At 46.0% G+C, this 22954-nt stretch overlaps 1 protein-coding gene across 2 annotated transcripts in view; it reads right to left on the bottom strand.

Moving 5' to 3' along the window:
* The window catches only part of SUSD3 (sushi domain containing 3), a 30837-nt gene extending 14996 nt beyond the window's left edge, over positions 1 to 15841 (bottom strand). For both annotated transcript variants that reach the window (XM_059856014.1, XM_059856015.1), the window contains exons 1-2: positions 15713 to 15841; positions 1852 to 2040 (exon numbers count right to left, since the gene is read on the bottom strand). In XM_059856014.1, the coding sequence (XP_059711997.1) occupies positions 1852 to 2040; positions 15713 to 15797 (274 nt within the window). In that variant the 5' untranslated portion in view covers positions 15798 to 15841. The remainder of the gene's footprint in view (positions 1 to 1851; positions 2041 to 15712) is intronic.
* Positions 15842 to 22954: the final 7113 nt, after the last annotated feature.

Below are 22954 nucleotides of genomic sequence, written 5' to 3'. Positions count from 1 at the left end.
TCTTTGGCAGGCAGCAAACAACAGGTCTTCCTCTCTTTGGGGAAGGATACAGGATGGAAGAAGTGATGTGCAGGGCTGAGTGTCCACAGGGAAGCGAGTCATCCAGACAAAAGGAGGACTAGGAATGTGAGGTGGCACAGCGAACACAGATCTCTGCCAACTCACTTGGAGCAGTAAGCATGTCTTGCTTCAAAACTCAGCTAGTTCTCCCAATGTCACAATGCCCAGCATCCCAAATGGTTCAGCTGAGCTCCACACAAAGCACTATATTTCTGCAGCCTCAGGGGGAAGGATTTCTCTCATTTTTTTTTCTTTTATGGGATCTCCAAAGAAGAGGTAAGAATAGCTGAGTGTGGGAGAGAGCATTAAGTGTCCGTAAGAGCAATGTATCCACTGGGGATTTGAAATTACATGAGGTCTGAGGCACCTCAAAGCTTAGAGTTACCAAGTTTTGCTTGGGTCTACTTCTGGTCAAACTATTAGCAACCTTATCATAAACAAGCAGAAACACAGCTAAAAGGTAGTTGATGCTGTTGTCATTCAGACACTATTTCTCTATATGGCAAATTTCCCATGCAGCTGCAACAACCAAGAATTGTTAAAAAAATATCACCGTGCTTCTTTTACAGCAAAAACATTGTCAGAAAAGACAGCTAGGAGATAAGAGGTTCGCAAATATGCTTGCACATCAGTTGGTCATTCCCATAGTGTTGGGGTGATTTATGATGATGGCCCATTCTCTGATCCTCTGCTTTATGCCCCAAAATGTCTGCTGTGTCTTTAACGTGGGTCTGGGGAAGGGGGAGCCTTGGGGCCCTTTGCTGGGCTTTTTCAAAGCCTCACTGCCCTGGTGTCTGGGGGTGTGGTGCAGTCTGGGTTTTGCTTGGCCAGTTTGGGGTTTTTTTGTTAGCCCAGGCAGAAATTTATTTGGTTTTTTTCTTTCCTTTTCCTGAGCTTGGGAGAGGCTACAGCAGCAATCCTTCAGCTGCTTTTTGAGGTGAATTGGAAGGTTCGGTTTTGGTCCAAGATCAGAGAGAACAAGCGCCAGGAGAAGAATCGGCCGGGCCCGGCGGGAGGGAGGGGCTGCTCCTTTTTGGCCCCAGACCTGGGAAAAAGCCCAAGCCGGGCAGGGAAAGCACACCTGCTTCATTAGGCGATCAACACCAGAGATTCACCAGGTTCCCATCTGTTTGTGCCAGCTGCTGTGTGAACCTTTTGGTTTTTTCCCTGAGACAGTAGCTGGTGTCATCTTTCTCCCCATCCCGCTGCCGGCCGCAGTGGGTTTTTATCTTGCTCTGGCGTTTTGGTTTTTTTTTTTTTTCCGGGGCAGGAGGGTGCGTGTGTTAAGGTCTGACAGTTCAATATCTAGTATTATTTACCTTTTCTCCCATGCAGTGTGGGCAATCTGTTTGTCAATAAACTGATGGGTTTTTTCACTTTCATCCACTAGTATTAATTTCTCATTGGTGGAAAGGGATTGTTGCAACCCTTTTTTTTAGATGAAACACTCATTCCAGAGTGTTTTTCTCCTAAACTTGTCTCTAAACCGAGACACCCATGCATTCTCTAAAGAAGCATACAGCTTTTAGCTGGAGGCACAGTTATTCCAGGTGCTCCCAGTGACATGAGATCAGGATGAATCCAACAGAGTCTTTTCTGTGTGTCATGATAATGGCGTGTCAGAACATATATGGAGCAGAATTACCATCAGTGGGGCAACTTTGAAGAAAACTGAATTTGTCTTTTTCTTTGCACAGGCATCTAGGAAGAATCCTAACATTGCAGGATAGACAGGGCAAGAGGAATGCAGCGCATCCCAGAGGGAGGGGCACGGTTTGGGAAGAACCTTACGCTTGCAGGAGGGCACTCCGGCTGTCCACTGCGTGCTGTTCCCTTCCCAAATGCAGGTGACGAAGGCCGCTCCCTCCAGCTGGTGCTCAGCGGAGCACTGGAAGGTGACCACTGTGCCCACCTCGGTGCCGTTGCCCTGAAGGACCTGCAGCGAGCCGAGCTGCGGCGAGAGGAGGCGGCTGCACTGCCCTGCAGAGCGAACACAAACACAATGCAGCGCCACCGCCAGCAGTGAAGCCATCCACTGAGGTTTCATTGACACCAGACTGTAAATCAGTCACAGTTCATGGTCAAAACAAATACCAGACCTCGGGGTGGCCAATGCTGGCTGCTCTGCCAAGCATCAGCCCACGGCTACTCTCCATCAGTGCCATTCAACAGCTCCTCTGCCCTCATCCCCAGCACAAAGCAACTGATGTTGTGACATTATCTGCTCAGACTGGCACATGTTGAACATTAAAACACTAAAAACACTAAAAAAAAGTAATTTCTGAGTGGCATGGTCCCATATGTATCCCTGTGTTGCTGGATTCTGATCAATTTAGTACTCAGGCTGCCTGGGAGTATTCATTACGTGCCTTCCCCCACACAGATTTCCAAGATCTACTGGACTGATCATGCAGTTCAGCTTACCTGGTAGCATCTTGGTATGATCTGACTGAAACTTCTAATCTTTACAAGCACTACATGTCTGTTTGGCTTGGCTGAAAGGGGTCAGCGGGGTCAAAACCACAGGGAAGAGCATAAAAAGACATACACATATAACTTATCTCACTTTTCAAGTGACAAACTCTGCTTCACATTAAAACATTAATTTTTAGTACATTTTTGTTCATTTCGCTTTTCTATTGCTTTGTTGTTTATACAGCTCCTCTCTGAGCTGCGGAGCAGTTCTCCCCTTGGCCACCTAACATTAGATATTAACTTCATACATTAAATTTTATTGTCACAACATTCCTTGTTCACAGTAATTTTAAACAAAACTTTCAATGAGAGATGATTAAAACAACATATAACATCTAGATAACTTCAAAGGTAACAAATACTTTTTCTGGGTCTGTATACGTGCTTTGACAGAATCTATAAACTCAGATATTTTTAACATTTACAGAATACCAGCACTGCTTCTGCATCAGAGCCCAAGTTCCCTATTTTTCACTGGATTTCCAAAGACTTGAGAAAACTCAGAAGCATAGTGCTGCAAGCACTATGATGACACGTACAAAAATATTAAAAGAGGGAAGATATATTCTCCACATCTACAGGCAAAAAGAAATTACAGCCTCTATGAGAACATCCCGACAGAACCACATGTTGTTAGCAAATCTATTTTATTTTGAATGCTAAAACATCCTCCATGTCATTATTGTTGTTAAGCCCCTAGATCATTCCACAGAAGACAGGTGTCCCACCTATCTGTCTCCAATTCATGCTCCTAAACTCCCTGCCCCTGGAAAACAAACCCAAAGGAATCTCAGCAAAAGACTAAACAGAAGTCACAGTGACAATTACTAGGCTAATCTACTGAGTAAATATGCACCAAACACTAGCTTTTAAAACCATAGCTCTTTAATTCCATGCTGATTATTTCTGTTTGTTTCGCCACTTCTTTCAGCCACTTACTACGGCAGCAATTGGCCTCAATGGGAGCAAATATTTTCTATAGGACTGATTTCTCTTCACCTCTTCCCGCCCACATCCCATTCCTGGAACATACAGGATGCACTGGACAATTTTCCTTCTCACTCCAAATGAATGTTATGAGTTTGGGCTTTTCTTTTTATTTTAATCACTCTGTGGTTTACTATGAGAAAACATTGTCCTAATCTGTAAAATAAAGATTTTACATATAGTTGATGGGTTTTGGTTTTTTTTTTTTTTCATTTTACAATTTCAAGGCTACTTTTAGAGATCAGTCCACATTCTTAGAGTTCACATTGGTGACTCCTGTAGCTGCACAAGATGCAAAAAGTAATTAGAGCTGAATTGGACTTGATGCACACCTGCTGGGCCACCACATGCAGCCTCAGTGGAGGCATTCAGTACACCTGCCAGTTTACCTGGACTCATTGTTCACTCTTTGTTCTCCAAAGAACAAATAATTTGGCACTGGATCCTTTCTTTCAAGACCTATTTCATTTAATCCAGCACGGACCATCCTGAGTAACATGTGCAGCTGTAGCTGCTGGAGTGTTTTGAAACTTCCCTGCCCGGTCCTTGCCCAAGATGGTGTCTGCCAAGACATCAAACTTCTGAATGGCAGTGACCTTGTCAGCACCATTCCTCAGCTGTGGGCTTTAAATTATTTTTGCTCTACTTGAGCTCTACAGAAATGTCTACTAGCCAGCATCCGCTGAAAATGTGGTTATTTCCATGCTTGGTCCTGGGCTGCAACAGTAGCATGAATCATGCCCAGATGATCATTCTCACATTAATGTATTTGGAGCTGGAACCACAGAGGTGCCTCTCAATGAGAGCTACACATCCAAAACTTTCTGTACCTGAGCTGAAAGTTCATCAACAACTTCATGTACCTGCACTTATGCAGAGGAGAAATGCTGTTCTTCTTTTAAGAGATTTCAATACCACTTCTTCCCACTAAAGCCAAAAACTTAAATGTGTCACTGCCTTTTGCTTTTCACAAATGCATTTATTGAAATGCCCAGATGGAGCTTTGCCAGAATGACTTTTTGAAATTTCAACCAAGCTGAGATTGAGCTTCTCTGCATAAAATTTGCCCGATTTTTAATAATCAATTATCTTCTAAAAATGCTTTTGGAAAACTTTCCTGCAAGCTCTAGTGTCCTTCACTATTAGCTACCTGTAATGTTTTCATAGTGAGCTATGGCATTCAGTTTTCTGCTGGGTTAATTTTACCCTTACATCTCCAAAGAATCATGTTTAAGTAAGCTTCCATCCTTATACTTACATAAGCAGATGTTCCATATAGACTTCTTTTTTTGAATACTCTTCAGGCATGTTTATCAGACTAAATCTACTACAATCAAGAATTTTACTATTGTTTTTATTATTAGAATTAATTTTATTTTTGTTTTCAACTGAGACTGGTGTCTGAGGCTGCACTGCTTCCTGGTAAAACACAAACATTTGTGCTGACCAGATTTACATTTAAATTTGTATTTCTTTTATAAATATCTAGAAAATGTCAACTTCAGGTCTTGGTTTGCATAACTGGCACCCAGAAATGTAAAAATGAAAAACTGTAAAATTGAATAAATCCCCTAATTAGAGAGCTGAAGGCCCTCTGTTCTGGAGACAGGGTGGAAGCACTGGCATTGTTCAGCCTGAAGAAGAGAAGGCTCAGGGGAGAACTTAGAGCCCCTTCCAGTGGCTAAAGGGCCTACAAGAGAGCTGGAGAGGGACTTAGGAAAAGGGCCTGCAGGGACAGGACAAGGAGGAATGGCTGAAACAGGGTAGATTTAGATGGGATATTGGAAAGAAATTCCTGGCTGTCAGGGTGGGCAGGCCCTGGCACAGGCTGCCCAGAGCAGCTGTGGCTGCCCCTGGATCCCTGGCAGTGCCCAAGGTCAGGCTGGACAGGGCTTGTAGCACCCTGGGACAGTGGAAGGTGTCCCTGCCCTTGGCAGGGGGTGGCACTGGATGGGCTTTAAGGTTCCTTCCAACCCAAAACGTCCTGTGATTCTACAGTTCTACTGATTCCAGTTTCTACAGCTATTTCTGCAGCTTTTTGTGGAGCAGGAGCTGATTTATATAAACGGAATTCTCAGCTTGGCCTCATGCTGAGAGCATATCCAGTGATATCCTCTGAATCTGATGCTGCTGTTTGGCAGTGCAGAATTGCACTGGCTACAACAAACAGGTTATTGCATATGACAAATAACTGTCCTCGAAGTAAAGACAGACACTAAAGCATAGTGTCCTCCATAAGCTCTTAATTCACCCAACCTCTGGGTTCAGAAATAAACACATACATAATTTCTCTGAAAAATAGAGAGTAATGTAAAAATTAAAGTAATTCAAAATATGTCTTATGTACAGCCAGGATTATCTGTATTGCAAAATTGATTTGTCAAAAAGAGGAAACATGGTTTTACTGTCAGCAAGCTGTGGGTTTATGTTTTGCTGAAAAGAAAAAAGAAATGAGAGAGCAACCTAGGCATGCCTGCCTGGTAAATATTTCCTGTTCTCCTTCCACAGCAAAACTGAGTAAAATCAAATACATTGCATAAGTATCTACCAAAATGATCTAAAGTACAGAAGCAATTACCTGAAAGCATGTTAGCAAGGCTGCCACTTGCTGTCTGTGCAGAAAGAGAGCGATCCATGTCTTCGCCTCATTATTCCCAGACACACAAAGGTCACCCCTTTGCATTGCTTTCTGTTGGGAATTGATATCACTAAAGCAGGCTGGAATAACTAGATGCCAGAAAGAAAGAGAACACTAGGCTTTATCAACCCTGTAGAAAATAAACACACCAATATTACTGCTGCAAGTCTCTTTTCCTAGAGAAGCACAGGCATGTTAAGCATCCTGAAATCACAGGCATGTTAAGCATCCACAGCAATCTCACCAAAGAGCTCTGGGAAGAGCTCACTGTGTTAAAAAGCAAAAGAAAAGCAGCTAGAAGTGAAATATGAAATAAAGAAGATGTAGCAAAGCATCTTGTATAGAGTGAAACTGTCTGGCCCTGGCATTGGTCTCCTGGCCACCATGCCTTTGCTTCCTTGCAGAACTGGCCTCAAGTGCTGCTGGGGCTGGGCTTTTAAACCAACAAATGGCCACCAGGATCTGATCCTCCCATGAGAAAATGCTGGCAAGGCTTTTAAAGAAGTTAGTGTAAGCATGATACCAGACCTACAGTAAAAGAGCAGGGTGAGACCCAGGCTATAGAAGCTGTAGAGATTAACCAAGGTCCCCAGCTGTGCTGCAGTCCCTGGGCAGCTGCTGTGGACATGTGGGAAAGCTCTTACAGACCTGCCTTCCAACACACAGGTATAGCTCTATAAAATTATTCCCTGGGGGAAGCTTTGGAGGTTCAGGTGTGGCACAAACCACGGGCACCAAAACACAGCCCTCTGCACACCCATCACTGCAAGGAACACCTCAGAGGCACAGGGTCAGGCTTGGCCACCACTGCTCCAGGAGCTTCACACCCCAAATTCTGATGGAGACCTGCAAGAACTGAACAGCAGCCACAGGACTGTTCCTCTGGGTCAGTCACATAGAGGAACATCTGGACAACTGCACAGGGTAAAACTTGCAGGTACCTAAGGAACACATCTGCCACAGTGTCACCATGTTTTATGAAAAATCCTTTCCTTAGGACTTTTCCCTCCTGAGAAGCTGAGAGGTCTCAGGAACAAACTGTAAACAATTCTTATCTGCTGCTGTGGAATGCAACAGGGGGAATCTGTGATTGGTCTCATCTGGTTGTTTGGAATTAAGGGCCAATCACAGCTCACCTGTCCAGACTGTCTCGGTTGGAGACAAACCTTTGTTATTCATTCCTTTTCTATTCTTAGCTTAGCCTTCTGATGAAATCCCTTCTTCTGTTCTTTTAGTATAGTTTTAATATATTTTCTATCATAAAATAATAAATCAAGCTTTCAGAAACATGGAGTCAACTTTCTCGTCTCTTCCCTCATCCTGGGACCCTTGTGGACAATACTACACCACAGCACATTACCTGACAAAAGAAATGCAGCTTCTTAATATGTGATTCTGGAACCTGCCTCATATTAGCATTTCTGAATGAAAATATTCCCCATAAAACATTCCATGTTTCTATTGATCAAACTATTTTTAAAGTGTGATAGAGGGAACTCAATATCTGATGATTCTTACAGGCCACCATTAAACATTTGTAAAAACACCTTTTCAGAAAAGCTTATTCTCCCATTAATACATAACTTCCATGCAACTAAGAAGGAGAGCAAAAAGGTATTTGAAGAAAGTTTATTTCTGTGTTTACAAATACATGCTCAAATAAGCTCTCTGCTCCCACCTCTGTTATAGCAGATACCTCAGGCTCACTCCTACCCACTTCCTTCATTTTATTCTGTCGTCTGGTTTCATAGGTAAAACTAATTTTTCGGCACATGTAATTTACAACATGCAAGGGTTCAGGTGCTAAGACTCCCACATCCATCACATTTTGGGCAGCACTGCTTTCATGGAATCACAGAATGGTTTGGGTTGGAAGGACCCTTAAAGCTCATCCCATTCCATCCCCTGCCATGGCAGGGACACCTTCTACTATCCCAGGTTGCTCCAAGCCCTGTCCAGCCTGGCTTTGGATCCAGGGATCCAAGGGGCAGCCACAGCTGCTCTGGGCAACTTGTGGAAGGGTCTCACCATTCTCTCAGGTCACCACAGGACCTGCAACATGCAAATCCCAGGGCAAGTGTGCACTTTACCTCTGCCACCAGGTCCCTCTGTTCTCAGACAGCTTTTGGTGGGCACATCCTTGCTGGCATCCTTAACTGGGCCAGTGAAGTCTGGATTTTTATAATTTCAACTTTCACCATTATTTTTTCCCACTACTAATGAACAATCTCTCATTCATTAAACAATTGTAACATTTCTGCAGAGGGTGCAAAGTGATCCGCTACATGGAAAGCCAGACACTGAAGAAGCTAAAAGAAACCCCAGATGTATTTCCACAGGGAAAGCACATCTCTGTTAGGAGCCATGGATAGAGGAAGGACGAAGGATGCCCCACCAGAAAAGTGGACAGGACAGAGGTTGCCTGCTGCCCCATGGGAAGCCTCCTGCAGCATCCCTGGAGGAAGGGCAGCATCCCTGCCTGTTCACTGCCCACCCTCAACATGCTCCACTCTCCTCCACTGCTCTGGGTGCTGCAGGACACAGAGCTCAGCCTGGCTGCATATTTGCCTTGCCTGGCTCTGGGTTATCTGCCTGCACCAACTCTTTGATCTGGCTTGTGTACAGTGACAGGCACATGCTGGGGCACTGAACAGGGCTGATAAGAGCAGATGTGCCTGGATGATGTGGCTGGTGGCCTCTTGCTTCTGCATGACACTTGCCAGACTGGGCACAACCTCTATGGATGGCTGGGGCCACATTGCACTGCCCTACCTTGACCAAATAAGTTCTCAAGGAGGAAGTGTCCAAAGCTGGACAAAAAACATTTCAGTCATTAAAAATCCACCCCCAATGTGAAATTTTAGGTGGACCAGATCTGCATGCTACTTGACAGTTATGTATTAATTTTTTGCCAAAAAGCTTAAAACATAGGAATTGCATTTCCACAAAGAACTGATTTGTAAAGAATATAGAAACTTTTCAACCATTTATCTTTGAAATCACTTTCCTGTTTTAAAACAGATGATGGAATACAGGTTTGTTATTTTTCATGGGGAATTTCCAACCAACCTGTTAAGCATAATAAGCCTGGATGCTACAGACCTTACCTGCATTCCCTCCCCCTGGCTGGCCCACTTTGGCTTCCCTAAGTCTTTCCCAAGAGTAATCTGAAGCTAATCCTGTCCTTGGTTTGCTGTGTTAAGCTGTGAAATGCACACCACAGAGCTGTGACCTAGCATCCACAACTGTCAGCAAGAATTTCTGTGAATACAGACACCAGTCTGAAAAAGTTAGCAATAGCATGCGTTATATTATGGTGATGGAAGTCATTCATGGACTGAGAAACCAACAGCCAGATTTAAAACCCGTCTCTGTGGTTTTATAATTTTTTTTTTTTCTTCTCTCCTGGTTGGTTCTTTTCCTGACAGAGTTTGGCTTCCCTATTCTGGGCTTCACGCAGAGGGACATGCAGCCAGCAGCTTGGCCACGGCTACCAGAGCAACCTGCAAACTCCTGGGTGAGAGCCATGCAGCATCCTGCCAGGAACTGCTCAGGCACAGCAACAATTAACAGCACAAGTCAATAAACACACCTGCTTTCAGCCTTCCTGCACACAGGAATTGCTGCAAGAAGGCACCAAGACTGACAAGAATGCCAGTATAAGCACAGGGGACAAGTGCATAGTGTTTGCTTTTTCCCATTTAAAAAGTCAAGGACTGCAGGTGAGTTATGCACAGAGTGACAAGCAGCTTGAGAGAGCAGAGCAGAGGACGGCAGCCCCATGTCCTGCCCTTCCTTTGTACATAGCTAGGGAACTCAGGGCTACACCTGAGAATTCAGCTTCTGGGCTGACACAAAATGAATCAAAACCTTAGTCCTAATCTAAATTTTTGCAGGTATTAAGAATAATGGGCACCAGAGCTCACTTGCCTGTGCAAAACTGCCCCTGGTTTTGTAGGGCACCACTTCTTAGAGCAAAGTAGAACCCCTGAATCCAGTCCAGATGCCTGCTTTGACACAATCAACTAGCAAAGATCTTGGAAATAACTGTGGCTGTAAGCAGAAACCTTCCTGGGTGTAATTCTGCTTTAACATGAAGGCACAGATTTCTGCTCTTCTGAACAGAAAATATCAAACCCCAAAACTTGCCCTTTGCATCTCTCTGAGCTCCCACAGGCCAAATCATCCTCCTACACACTGTTCCCAGCCCAGACATGCACTCAGGGAATTTTGTACACCATCCCTTCACCCTACTCAACTTCTGTCCCCATTTTGACCTCTCCTCAAATTCATTCCCAACCAAAGCTACTCTGTTAGGAGTCTGGAATACACGAGCAGCATTGTGACTGGCTTTATTTCATCCCAGAAATAACAATGGAATCATCTCTTCCAGGTCTGTTGGAGGAAATGCAAGCAGTTAACCCATCCCTTTCCCCAACACTGCTTCTACCAGCCACCACCACTCCAGTCTGGGCTGAGGTAGCTGTGACTGCTGCCTCCCCAAGCAGCTTCTGACCCCCCAAAGATGCTGCTGAGCCACAGGGGCTCTGCTCTGCTGCTAAGGCTTATTTGTAATCCAGGCACCAGCTCAACCCCCATCCCTGAGACCCTCGGGAGACACAGGAATTGATTTATTTTGGGGAGCAGTTGCTCATTCTGCAACTTTTGCATTTCTCTCTGTCATCTGACAACCAAACGAGAGGCAGACATTCATGCAGACTGCAAAATCACCTCTCTGCCAATTCTGATCCACTTGGCCAGTCAAAACTGTTCTTTAGAATAACATGCTTGCTCATCTGCAGCTGAATTTCAAAGACAGAGAGTCAATAAAATGCCTAGACGAAAACTAACAATTCTATGTGTTAGCTTGTCTCCATCATAATATTGAAGGCAAGACTCTACAGCGCACATAAAAAGTCAGTGGCAATCATTATTTATTATTAAAAGCTTATTATTTGCTTATTAAAAGCAAAATCATGCCAATTCTATAAGAGTTATCAATCTCTTTGCTGCAGAGTAGCAGTGATGCTTGGGGATGCTCTGCTTTTCCAGGGGAAAGGTCCAAGGATGTCCTGGCTCTGACATAGTGGGAATAGCAAAACTGGCAGCAGTTTTGCCCTTTAAAATAGACCACACCACCCAGAAAATGCTGGGTTATCCACTGTCATTGGGGTGCTTCTGTGTTTTAAGACTGACTTGTGATTTTTTAAATTTCAATGTTTTGGATCCAAAGCATTCACCTCACCTCATTCACTAGCTGAAATTCAGATGTATACTAATAGTCTGTCTCTCTAGCCTAGGTAATTTCAGAGTAGCTAGGACTAAGCATTGGAGAATACCACAGGGAACAATCATGCACTGTGGAGGACTCAGAAAACTGAAAAGCTCTCTTCCTTCTCTATTTCGTACTGTTCTAATGCTTTAATGACAAGCACAAAAATCCTTCCCTCAAAGCAGTATCAATGCCTGGTGCAAATGCCTAACCATCCAGATTGACTCCTTGCAGTACAGGAGATAAAACCAATTAGCTGACATTCTGCAACTGTCACTTTTACATTACTTAATACAAGGTTTGACTTTGAGCTCATGGGTAAACAAGAAAGGAGAAATAACCCTGGGGAAATGACAAGCCCATATATTCCAAGTTGTATCACCTTCTGCCCTCTGGAAATGGAAATTTGGGATCCATGTTTTCTTCTGCAGCCTAAAAATGGAATCACATCTGAGGATCGCAGGGACAAGGTGATAAAATTTTATGCATCTGTACTGCAGAGCAGCAGCGCTCTTGGCTTCCAAGAACAACTTTGTTTTTGCCATCCTGGAAGAGCAGCTGTAACTTCTTAGTAACATAATTTCAGTTTCTGCACTGCCAAGGAAACTCACTTCAGAAAAAATAAAGTTGCTCACAACAAAAAACCAGACAGCTTAAGTCACACCATAGGTACATCCACCCTGGTACCTGCATCCCACCACGGCCACCAACATCCAGGCTACAACTGAGCCAATATATGCTGTCCTGCCCTAACCTTCAGCAACCTGCAATCTCTATCTTTTCTAAGCAAGAGACCCCATCCCTTTCTTTCAGTGGTGTCTGCTAGGTAATTCCTCCCACAACTAGGTCTGAATAGAGCATTCACTGCAGCCTGCAGCATTTCCCACCTCATGAAACCTCTCCCCTTCCCTGGAAAGTGGAGGAACAAGGCAGAACCACAACTTCAGACAACAACCCAGCAGTGAAACCTACTAATTTAAAACCGGTCAGTGTTTCTGCCAGATCCTGCATTTATTGTCCCTCTGTCTGTGACTGCACTGATATGTTTGTCAATGCATCTCTGTGTTGGCAGAAGTATATGCTACCTGGTCTGAAAGAGCTACAGGAGAGTAATAAGGAATGAGAGGAACCACAGCAAAAAAAAGGTACCACCCTGGATAACTGGAGGGCCAGAGCCTCCCACTTCAGCAACATACGGACCAAAAATAATGATATGCCTTTGTGCTCCTCTCTCTTTTTCCTGTTACACCCAAAAGACCCCAGTATAATCTGGGCAGCTTCAGAGGCAGCAGTACCTCAGTGGTACAGGCTGATGACAGCACCCTGCTCCATGGCAATTCCCACAGGGCAGGAGAGTGCTTAGGTCACTTTCAGCCTTCCGGAATCTCAGAGGCTTTTCCAGAGAATTTACTGAGCCTGGCAAACACTGGTTGATGAGTGTCCACAGAACACTGTCACAGCACAGCGATGACACTGTAAATGCTGCTGTGACAACACAACAGCCGCAGTACAGAAGGCTTCTTCTCAGCTCTAGACATCTGTTGTGCTCTTCCCCTGCCCTATGCTCTTGCCCTACACATTTCCTGACCTTCCCTCTGGGTAAGCCAGGCTCCCACAGCTCCTCAGGGAAGCACACTGCTGACCCTCCCCAATTAGAGGGTGGGATCGTTCTCCCTCCTCCTGTCAGTCCTTCAAAAGAAGGCAAGACCAGGAGAAGTGCAGGGTGTTTGAATCTCACAGCTGTGTCTCAGGAAGCTCTAAGACCTCTAAACACGACAGGCATCAGGGCTGTACTAAGGAACTTCCTTTAATTTCTCTCTCATTCATACGTTAATTCAAATGGAAATCCTGCCACATTTTTTTCATCCTCTCAAAAGGAACATGTGAGGGAGTTTATCTGTGCAAATTTTTATTATCACCTTATTGCTCAAGGTCTGAAATAATGTAGTGGGGTACTGAGCATCAAAAGGATCTCCAATAAGGACATGATGCAATGAAAGATACTGTATAAATACTGCGCAACAATTGGCAGCAAACATTGACAAATAAATAACATGGTCACATTTAGATGAACAAGAGTTTAATTTGAAATTATACAAGCAGCCATTGTTTTAGCTATCTAAACTGCTTAGGGTTGTCAGCAGTACATCCACCTGACTCAGTAGCTCCAAATGGTTTTTTTTGCAAAGGTGGAATTGCATCATGGAAAAGCTTCATGAAGCAGCAGAGAGGGTAAAGAGGGTGAAGAGCCGACACCTGGCTAAGGTCTGGCAAAGCCGCGGGTGCTCAAACATCACTGCCGGTCCTACAGCCAGTGCAGCACAGCCAAGCCCTGACCCAGCATATTCCAATTTAGCACCTTACTGAGAACTCCTGCTCCACAGTTTTGGTGTAGTTGGCTTGGAAAAGATGGTCTTTTTTGTTCTGGCTGGAGACATGGCTGAGAGGTGCCAGGTCTCTAGATATCCAAGGGATTAATTGAGGGTGGATTTCTAATGTGAACACCAAATAGTTTTTGGCAGATTGGCATTCCTCACTGTTTTGCCACAGATCTATGCAAAGCAAGATAAACCTACACAGAATCAGAAAGGCTGAGTGTAACACAGGACACGCCACTTTCAAAACTCCTTTTAGTGTGGGCAAACCCAGCCCCACAAGACTTTGACACAACATATACAAGCAGTCAAATATACATTATTTTAAAAAAGAGAAAAGTCAGTAATTAGCAACACTATCAAACTAGAGCAACAGGGTCTACGCTTGGGTTTGAGTTAATTCTCTAAGCCCATTTCCCAGAACTTGTTTCACGTTTTCAAATTAAGTGCTATATTACATTCAAATTAAACAGTCAAGCAGGATACAATTTAAAGCATTGCTACTAGCATTTAGCTAGTAGCTAAAATACATTTGCCAATTTCTATAGGCACAACAAAATCAGGTCATTAATGAAGTGTGTTAGAACTTCATGAGCCAAATAAATTGCAAGGATATGAGAGGACAGGCTGCACATGAGAAGGAGGTCCCTGGATTTCAGCAGCACTCAGCTCTGCTTGCACTGAAGCCAGGGAAAAGCCCATTTACCCCGTGATCTGAAAAAAGAGGAAGAAACCTGCAAGCAGCAGGTCACCGCAGCTGCACCAAGCTCCAGCATCCTTCCATCTCATCTTGGTCCTAGACTCCAGAGGTGGCTTGGCTGGGAATATGCATCTCCTGCTGCCTGGGCCAGAAGGTCCAGACCACAGTTCTACTCCCTCCAGGCCCAGACACCCACCAACGCCACAGCCCTGTGCAGCAGACATCTCCCACCAGCTCAGACCCTCCATCACCTTGCATTACGTCCAAATTATTGAACCCACTTAAGCCAAAGAGGTTTTGAAAGGATGTTATGGTCTATGCAATCAAATTGAGTAACAAAACTCCAGGGAAGAGAAAGGTAAGAAGGAAAAAGCTTTGCTTGGTTTCTCATTCCACCCCTCAATGCATTACCATATTCCATTAAAACACTGATATCTTAATTTCCTTCCCAGCCCGGTGATACGCACCCAGGAGCAATGTCTCTGAGAACCAGCACTCCCCTCTGCCCCCACGCATTCGGTCCCCTGTGCCGTGGCCATCCCAGCGACTGAACCCCAAACTTCTATCATTGAACCGCAGTTCCTCGTCTCTGGGAGCAATCACACCTCCCCCGCTCCCTCCGCCCCAGGGCCCCGGCAGCCCCCGGGTGAGCCGCTCGGACGGCTCTGGAGTGCGGCTGCTGTGTGCAGCCCTGGCGGTGCTCGGCCTCTCCGCCCGAGCCGCAGTCCAGCACCGACCTCCCTCGGCGCCCCGAGCGCAGCCCCGGGAGAGCTGTCCAAGGGTCGCCGGGACCCGCCGGGACACCCCGTGCCGGGGTGGCTCCGGGACGGCTCCTGGACACCCGTTTCGAGGTGTGCCCGAGAACTTCAGGGTGCGGATCAGTGTCCCCTCCGCGCTCCGCGGCTGCAGGGACCGGCCGGAGGCGGCACAGAGTGGGACGGCAGGAGCCCCTGCCCGGCGCGGGGTTCCAGAGCTGAGAGGGTAGGTAACGCAACCCCGCGGGGGTCTCCCGCGTCCCTCCCGGGGACATATAACACCTCTGTCCAGGGATACCGCGGTCTGCCCCGGCCACCCTGCATCCCTACGTGGGAGGAATCCTGCACCCTGACCGGGGTCTGGCGCTACCCCCGCTGACATCCTCCCTCTCCTCTGCTGCGACGCAGGAGGGAACTTGTGTGAGGAACGACGCGGGACTACGCTCGTACCTGTGTATCCGCGGGGGCCGCCGCTGTCCCGCCCTAGCGCGGAGGTGCGCGGCGCGTCCCGCCCGGGTGTGCTGGAGGCCGGCATGGCTCCGCCGACGGCCGCCGAGCTCCGCCGCGCCGAGCCGCCCGGCAGGTGCACCGCACCCGCACTCGCCCCGGCCCGCCCTCCGCCGGGGCCGGGCCGGGGGGCGCAGCGCGGCACGGCCCATGCCGGGGAGCCCCGCCGGGCGCCCGCCCCGCGGCCCCTCCGCGACACCCGCGGGGCGGGGGAGGAAGGGCAGCGGAGCGAAAGGAGGGGCCGCTCGCGGCTGACGCAGCCGGGCCGCCGCCGGAGCTTGGGGGCCCGGGATAGGGCCGTGCCCTGACGGCCCCGGGGTTTGGCTTGGTTCTTCCCCAGCCCGCGCGGCGCCCCACGAGCGGCCAGGCGGGGACGGGCAGAGACTGCCTGCCCCTCGCTGCCCGCCCTGCCTAACCTGCCCGCTGCCTGTCCTGCTTCCTGCATGCCACTCCCCGCTGCCTGTCCTCCCTCTACTGCCTGCCATCAGTCCTGGATGGAACCAGGCTGGTGCTGAAAGCCTGCAGAGCCTCAGATACCTCAGTCTGGTTCTCATGGGTCTAGTCTAGCAAACACAGTATGTGGTTATATTCCAGGAGCAGAATCTCTCACGTACATTCAGTTTATGGTCTACAAAGTTGTGTTTGTTTTCACTGGGACCTGCAACTAAGCCCACTGGACGGTTCCCAGATCCATCATCCTATCTGGAGCTGTGTGGCACACACAAACACGCACAGGCTACTTGGGGAAACCCAAGTGCCTTGTGCACGCTGCGTGTGTCATTTTGTGCTTGTCACATCCTGGCCCAGGTCACCCCCTGCCACTTACTGCCCTTGCAGCATTACCACAGTGAGTCTGGGTTTCAGCAGTGTTTGCCAAGATCCTTGATTTGCTGACACTGGCAGTGGATCCAAAAAAGACCTTTAATGGTCTGCACTGTGTGTCCACAGAAAGCAAGGAGGAACAACTGGGTCTGCTGAAGAAGCTCTGTATGTTGGTTCTGACCCTATAGTCTGGGGCCCACACCAAGCACTGCAGCTATTAACACTCTCTTCGCTTGTTTTACCCTCTCATTATTTTTTTCACCTGGGATTAGGAGGAAAAAAATAGTCTGAAGGAGCAGATTAGAGAGATTAAATTCCAAGGTACTTGAAACCCAAATAGACTAAAAAACCTCTTAAGGCTCTTCTGGAAATATCAAATAGAGCAGGATCATGCCCACATGAAATGGTGACAGCTCAGTGTGCTGCTGGTCATTGCACTCTTTCCTATGAGCTTATCTGTCAGGGAGGCCTCAGGAATATTGCAGATATGAGGGACTGCTATTTCCATCTCTACTACTAAATCACATTCAAAAAGCAATGCTTGGTCACGTTGTAGCAAAACCCCAGCATTTTTGAAAATGCTGCAGCTTATGAATTAGGTTTGTATTTCTGGTAATGTCAAATATTAATCAAAGTCAAAAAGAAACTGAAGCTCCTCCAGTCAAGTCCAGTGAAACCAGAGGAATACCAAAGACAGAGAAGTAGTTTTTTCTGTAAGCCACTACCCCTGCAGCTGCTGTTACACAATTCAAGTTGAACACAAGTGTGTTGCAAGTCAAATCTTTCCTTACAGACACTCACAGAAGAAAATTAAGACGCAGCACCTGAATTCCACTCACCTCATGGCAGCATTCTGATTTGCTTTGTAAGGGAATGTATAACCCAACAGCACTGGTTTTGCTCCACATGTCCTGGATCACCACACGTGGTGCTGTGGTGTGACACCCCAGAACATCACTCACCTCCCTAGCTGCAGGTGAGTGCTTTCATAATTGTAATGCCTCTGGTTTCACCTTCAGCATCAGGGGAAGCCATGCAGCCTCAGCCAGACAAAATCCCTGCTTTTTCTTAGGGATTATTTAACTTGGATTTCACTAATCTGCCCTAAAACATTGCCTTTCTTTTAATCCTAGTTATTAGAGTTGGCCCCAGGCATGCTAAGAGCACAAGACTACTGAAGTGACAGTCCCCAGCAAAGTTGCTGGGATGGCTGCAGGGGCCAAGCAGGGACTGCCTGCCCCTGGCTCCCCGCCCAAACAGGGACATGCTCCCAGATCCCAGCCCGGTGATGGCAGCTTTCCAGCCCTCCAGCAGCAGCAAACTGATCCCCTTTCTCCTCTCCTGCCTGGCCCTGCTGCCACCCCCTTCTTCCCTGAGCCTCAGGAGCTGAGGCTGGCTCAGCTGAGCATCTGCCCCTCGGACCCAGGCAGTGACTCTTGGGTTTGCCTACACTGCTCAGAGCCTTAGGCAGACCCTGTTGCTTGTTCTGTAACTCTTGAAAAGGAGAATAGTAGCTCTCAGCCTCAGCTTCTGTTTAGTCAGATCACATATGCACAGGTGTGATAGCTAAAAGCTCAGCAATTAGATTGCTGAAAGAAATATGTGACCTTTAGAAGTGACATGAGATGATCTGGTGGGTTGTCAGTTCTGTTGCTGTTACTGGATCAGTGGTGTGCTGCTGTCCCAGGGAGATGGCTTCACTCTGCCCCCTGATTTTTCCTCCTCTCCCAGCCATAGGTTTCACTCACAGTATCACAGGATTAACTAGGTTGGAAATACCTTTGAGGTGACCTAGTCCAACCTATGACCTAACACCACCTTGTCAACCATACCATGGCACTGAGTGGCACGTCCAGTCTTTTCTTAACCATCTCCAGGGATGGTGACTCCACCACCTTCCTGGGCAGCCCTTTCCAATGCCAAACCACTCTTTCTGTGTAGAATCTTTTCCTTATGTTAAACCTAAACTTCCCCTGGTGCAGCTTAAGGCTGTGTTGTCTTATCATGTTAATTGCCTGGGAGAAGAGCCCCCCCCACCTGGCTGCACCCTCCTGTCAAGGTGAGTTGTAGAGAGTGAGGAGGACTGATGAGCCTCCTCTTCTCCAGGATCAACAACCTCAGCCCTCTCAACTGCTCCTCACAGGGCTTGTATTCCAGACCCCTCACCAGCCTTGTTGCCCTTCTCTGGACACACTCCAGCCCCTCCATGTCCTTCCTAAATTGGGGGGCTCAGAATGGGACACAGCACTCAAGACAGGGAGTGGAATGAGATGGGCTTTAAGGTTACTGCCTACCCAAACCATTCTGTGATTCTATGATAGATGTGTGAATAAAGTGTGGCTTCTCTCAGCAGGGAGAAGTGATGCTCCCCAGTGTGGAAGAAACCAACCTGGTCCTGTACCAGGGAATACTGTGTGCAGGGACCTGGAGAGTCCTTTCTTCCAAGGATATGCTGTATGCCCATGCCCAGATCCATTTGGGCTCTTCCAGTGGCTCCCCTGGGCTATCAGTGGCACAGAACTCTGCCGTGCTTGTGTAAAGATGATTCATATGACCTGCTTGTCTGCTGCAAACTCCAGTGTGTTTTCCTTGTTTCTAGTTGGTGTTAGGGAGGTGGTGGGTTCAGCTTGGGGCCACAGCTCAGGAACTATTTTCTTTGTAAGGTTGGTGTGGTGAAGTTGGCACATGTGATCAAATCCTGGGGATCTGATCTGCATAACTCAAGCTCATGTGACACATGAAAAAAGTACACAGCAAGTGCTTTAGACCCTTGCACAAGATGCATATTAGATTTGCTTTTATCCCTTCAAAACAGCAAAAGGCAGCAATCTCTAAGGAGCATAGTAAAGCATTAGTATGCTGTTCCTGAGTGACAATTTCATTACAGACTTACAGAAATGCATTATTATCCTAAACCTAGTGCATACTTCAGAAACCAGGGAAGAATTGCTAACCTGCCCCAAGTTTGACACAAAATCGGTCTCTCAGGGGAAAAAGAAAAGAAAAGAAAAGAAAAGAAAAGAAAAGAAAAGAAAAGAAAAGAAAAGAAAAGAAAAGAAAAGAAAAGAAAAGAAAAGAAAAGAAAAGAAAAGAAAAAAAAAAAAAAAAAAGCATATATTTGAATAATACTGTAGTCTCAGGTTTTCTCTGTGCTAGGAGAAATGGCAGGAAATTCACCATAGAGGGAGAACATTAACTATTTGCAAGCCAAGACCAATGAAAACCTTCTGGGCCTTGTCTTCAAATGTGCAGCGGACATCCTGCTTGTTTCCTGTGCATCTAGGGACAGCAAAAGCTGTGCTATAAATCTCTGATTATCTCAGTCTTTGCAAGAAGCAGAAATGCTTAAAGATCAATATGGTCGGATCCTCAGCTAATTTAACAGAGAGCTGTAACGAAATCCATCCATTCATACCAGCCAAGGAGCTCCCCAGTGTCCATTCCAGCAAATAAAGATTTATTTTATTTTATTTTATGGTGGATGCTCAGTGCTTTTCACAGCTCTGCATTTCCTCTGTGAAATTTTAAATGGATTGTGTTGTTGCCACATTTCTCTTCACAGAGAAAAGCAAGGCACAATTCTTCCGAAGAATATTTCTGGGTTTCACATTCTCTCAACTTTAGAGAAAGGAAAAATCTTAATTTTAATCTCATTTGCTGTGCCTGTGTTTATGTAAAAGTAGAATGCAATATGGAGATTGTTTACCCACAGGGATGGTGTTTTGTTTCCTTGGCCTGTCAGGGCCAGGTGTGTGTGTGTGTGTGTGTCAGGACTCTGGGCTGACAGTCACGAGATTCTGTGCAGTGTGTGCAGCTGATTGCTTGGCAGATTCGGTTTAGATGTAACGTAACACGGTGTAATATAATATAGAATAATACAGTATAATAAAGTAATTAGCGATATGATATGATATGATGATATGATATGATATGATACGATGGAGTCCTCTCATCATTCCTCCCTGCCACAGGGATCCCGGCAAATACTATATTGTTGCAATTCTATTAAGCAATTTTTATTTTAACCTTTTGCACTTTTCAATTCACATAATGGATTTGTCACAAAGTAGTGTATTCAACTATAATTGCACAGATGCTCTGCAACATTGTCAGTTTGCTCATTTAGCAAAGGGCAGTGATTGAAGGATATGCATGTACATGTCCAGCATCAACTTCAAAACAGACTGAACTGATATTGGTTAGTATTTCTTCTTCGAGCTGGCTTAAGGAACTGAACAAGCAAAGTATTGCCCACCAGCAAAGCCCTGGCACATCACTGTTGTTCAAGACAGTCAAAATGGCACAAGATGCTGAAAAGAGAAAATATTCAAGTATTCTTTGCCACAGATATAAACAGTCTGGGACAGAAATGTGAGAAAAAAAATTCCCTGCCCTAGCATCTGCCCTTGACCCACCTCATGTCCTGTGGCCAAAGAAAGGAGACTCAAGGAGGGCAAACAAATGTGGTCAGAACTACCCAGCAACGAACAACGAAACAGACTCTTTAGCTATGGAAAGAGACACCTGGGAAGACCCAGGAGAGTTCTGTGCAACCTCAGGGTCCTGAGGAAGGTTACAGGGAAGCTGTTCAGTGCTGCTTCTCAGGCCAGACCTGGAAGATGCCAGCATGACAGCTTCAAAAAAGGGAAGAAATTTTCCAGCCAAGGTGGGGTTTAGGTACAGAATTCTTTGGCACAAGATATTGTGGATATTAAAAAAAAAAAAAAAAAAGAATTTACAGTGAAAAATATCATCAGCTAAGTACTAGGTCAAAAATCCTCTAAGGGGTTATTAAAGGCCAGGTACCATCTTTAGCTTGGGATATCTCTGAGCATTGGGCAGCTGGCAGACACACATCCATACATGTTCCTTCACATCTGCTTTGGAGACAGGTTCCTCACCTGGCTAAGCTGTGTGCTCTGTGCTCTTGTCAGGTACAGATGCTCACCTCCCAAATCCACAAGCCTCATCTCCACATCACTGTTGGAGAAGGACATACATACAGTCCCGGTGTGCTCCAGCACAGTGATTACTTTGTTCCATCTCTGAAGATGCTTATAATGGACATAATACATATCCCTCATTTTCACTGCTCTATTGTATTTTATCTCTCTGAGCAGCTTCAGCATCAAACAAGAAACTCACAGCTTTGTCATCTTTCTCTCAAGTAGCTGTGAGCATCTATCAGTGACAAGGAAATCCATGAAAACAGAAAAAATATCTGGGATTCACATTCCCTCCCTTGCATCATCTTTAGAAGCAGTTTTACATACATGTATATGATTGTGCTCACCTCGTCAGGAATCATGGGGTTCAGATTTAAGAGATAAATCAATTATTCCTTGTGAGGGTGGTGACACCCAGGCACAGGATGCCAAGAGAATCTGTGGTTGCCCTATACCTGGAGAGTCCAAGGCCAGGTTGGACACTGGGGCTTGGAGCACCCTGGGATGGTAGAAGATGTCCCTGCCCATGGTAGGACATGGAACTGGATGATCTAAAGTCCCTTCCGATCCAAATGATAGTGTGATTCTATGATTTAGCAAAAACCCTTATTTGATCACAACCAGGCATTGGTATGGTGGCACTAGTTCTCCTAAACCCTCAGTCAATGAACTCTGTGTAACCCATCACAGCCAACAGAGAATGGAAGATGAGTAAACCAAATGAGTACACTGAAATCTAGCCTTTTTTATAAGATAATAACGTGAATAATAAATAGTCCATCTGAATGGATCAGTCCCATTTGCCTCTGTGAAAACCTGGCCCAGATTCCCTGGTGCTGATGGTCTGCAGCAGACATAGCAGGTAAGGACCATCCATTTCCCAGTTTTCCTGTTTCTCAGTAGATTTGTCCATGCTGACTTTGCCCCGATGGACCCTGGACACGATACCCCGATCATTTAGATAACCATGAACAATTTGGGACCAGAGATATTAAAAGGTCATACATAATTTAGCAAAACCACAACTTCCTTCTTCATTATTTTGAATGGAGATATTGATTTCAAATAAAACCTCTTAACTGATTTTTTTGATTTTGTGTAGTCTTGGTGTAGACAGTTAGGCTTGTCTAAGCTCAAAGATGACAGCAGTTGAGCTCAGGTATTGCTTGTACAGTACCAAAGGCTCATATGTAGGTGGAGATGATGTAGGTGAATCAACTGGATCCAGATAATTTCTGGAATGCTGTGTCTCCCCAAGTTGTTCCTCATCCTCATCAATGTCATTCCTCATCCTGATCACCTCACTTTCTCACCACCTGCAAAATAAGCCACCCACCAACATGCATCCCACCTCTAGGAAGGAAATAAATAATTGGAGACTGGCCCCCTCTGTCTGCTCTGTCACTGCCTTTTTCCC

Source organism: Haemorhous mexicanus, chromosome 11 (assembly GCF_027477595.1).
Source record: "Haemorhous mexicanus isolate bHaeMex1 chromosome 11, bHaeMex1.pri, whole genome shotgun sequence".
In the NCBI taxonomy this organism is placed as follows: Eukaryota; Metazoa; Chordata; class Aves; order Passeriformes; family Fringillidae; genus Haemorhous; species Haemorhous mexicanus.
This window is presented reverse-complemented; position numbering and strand designations above follow the sequence as displayed.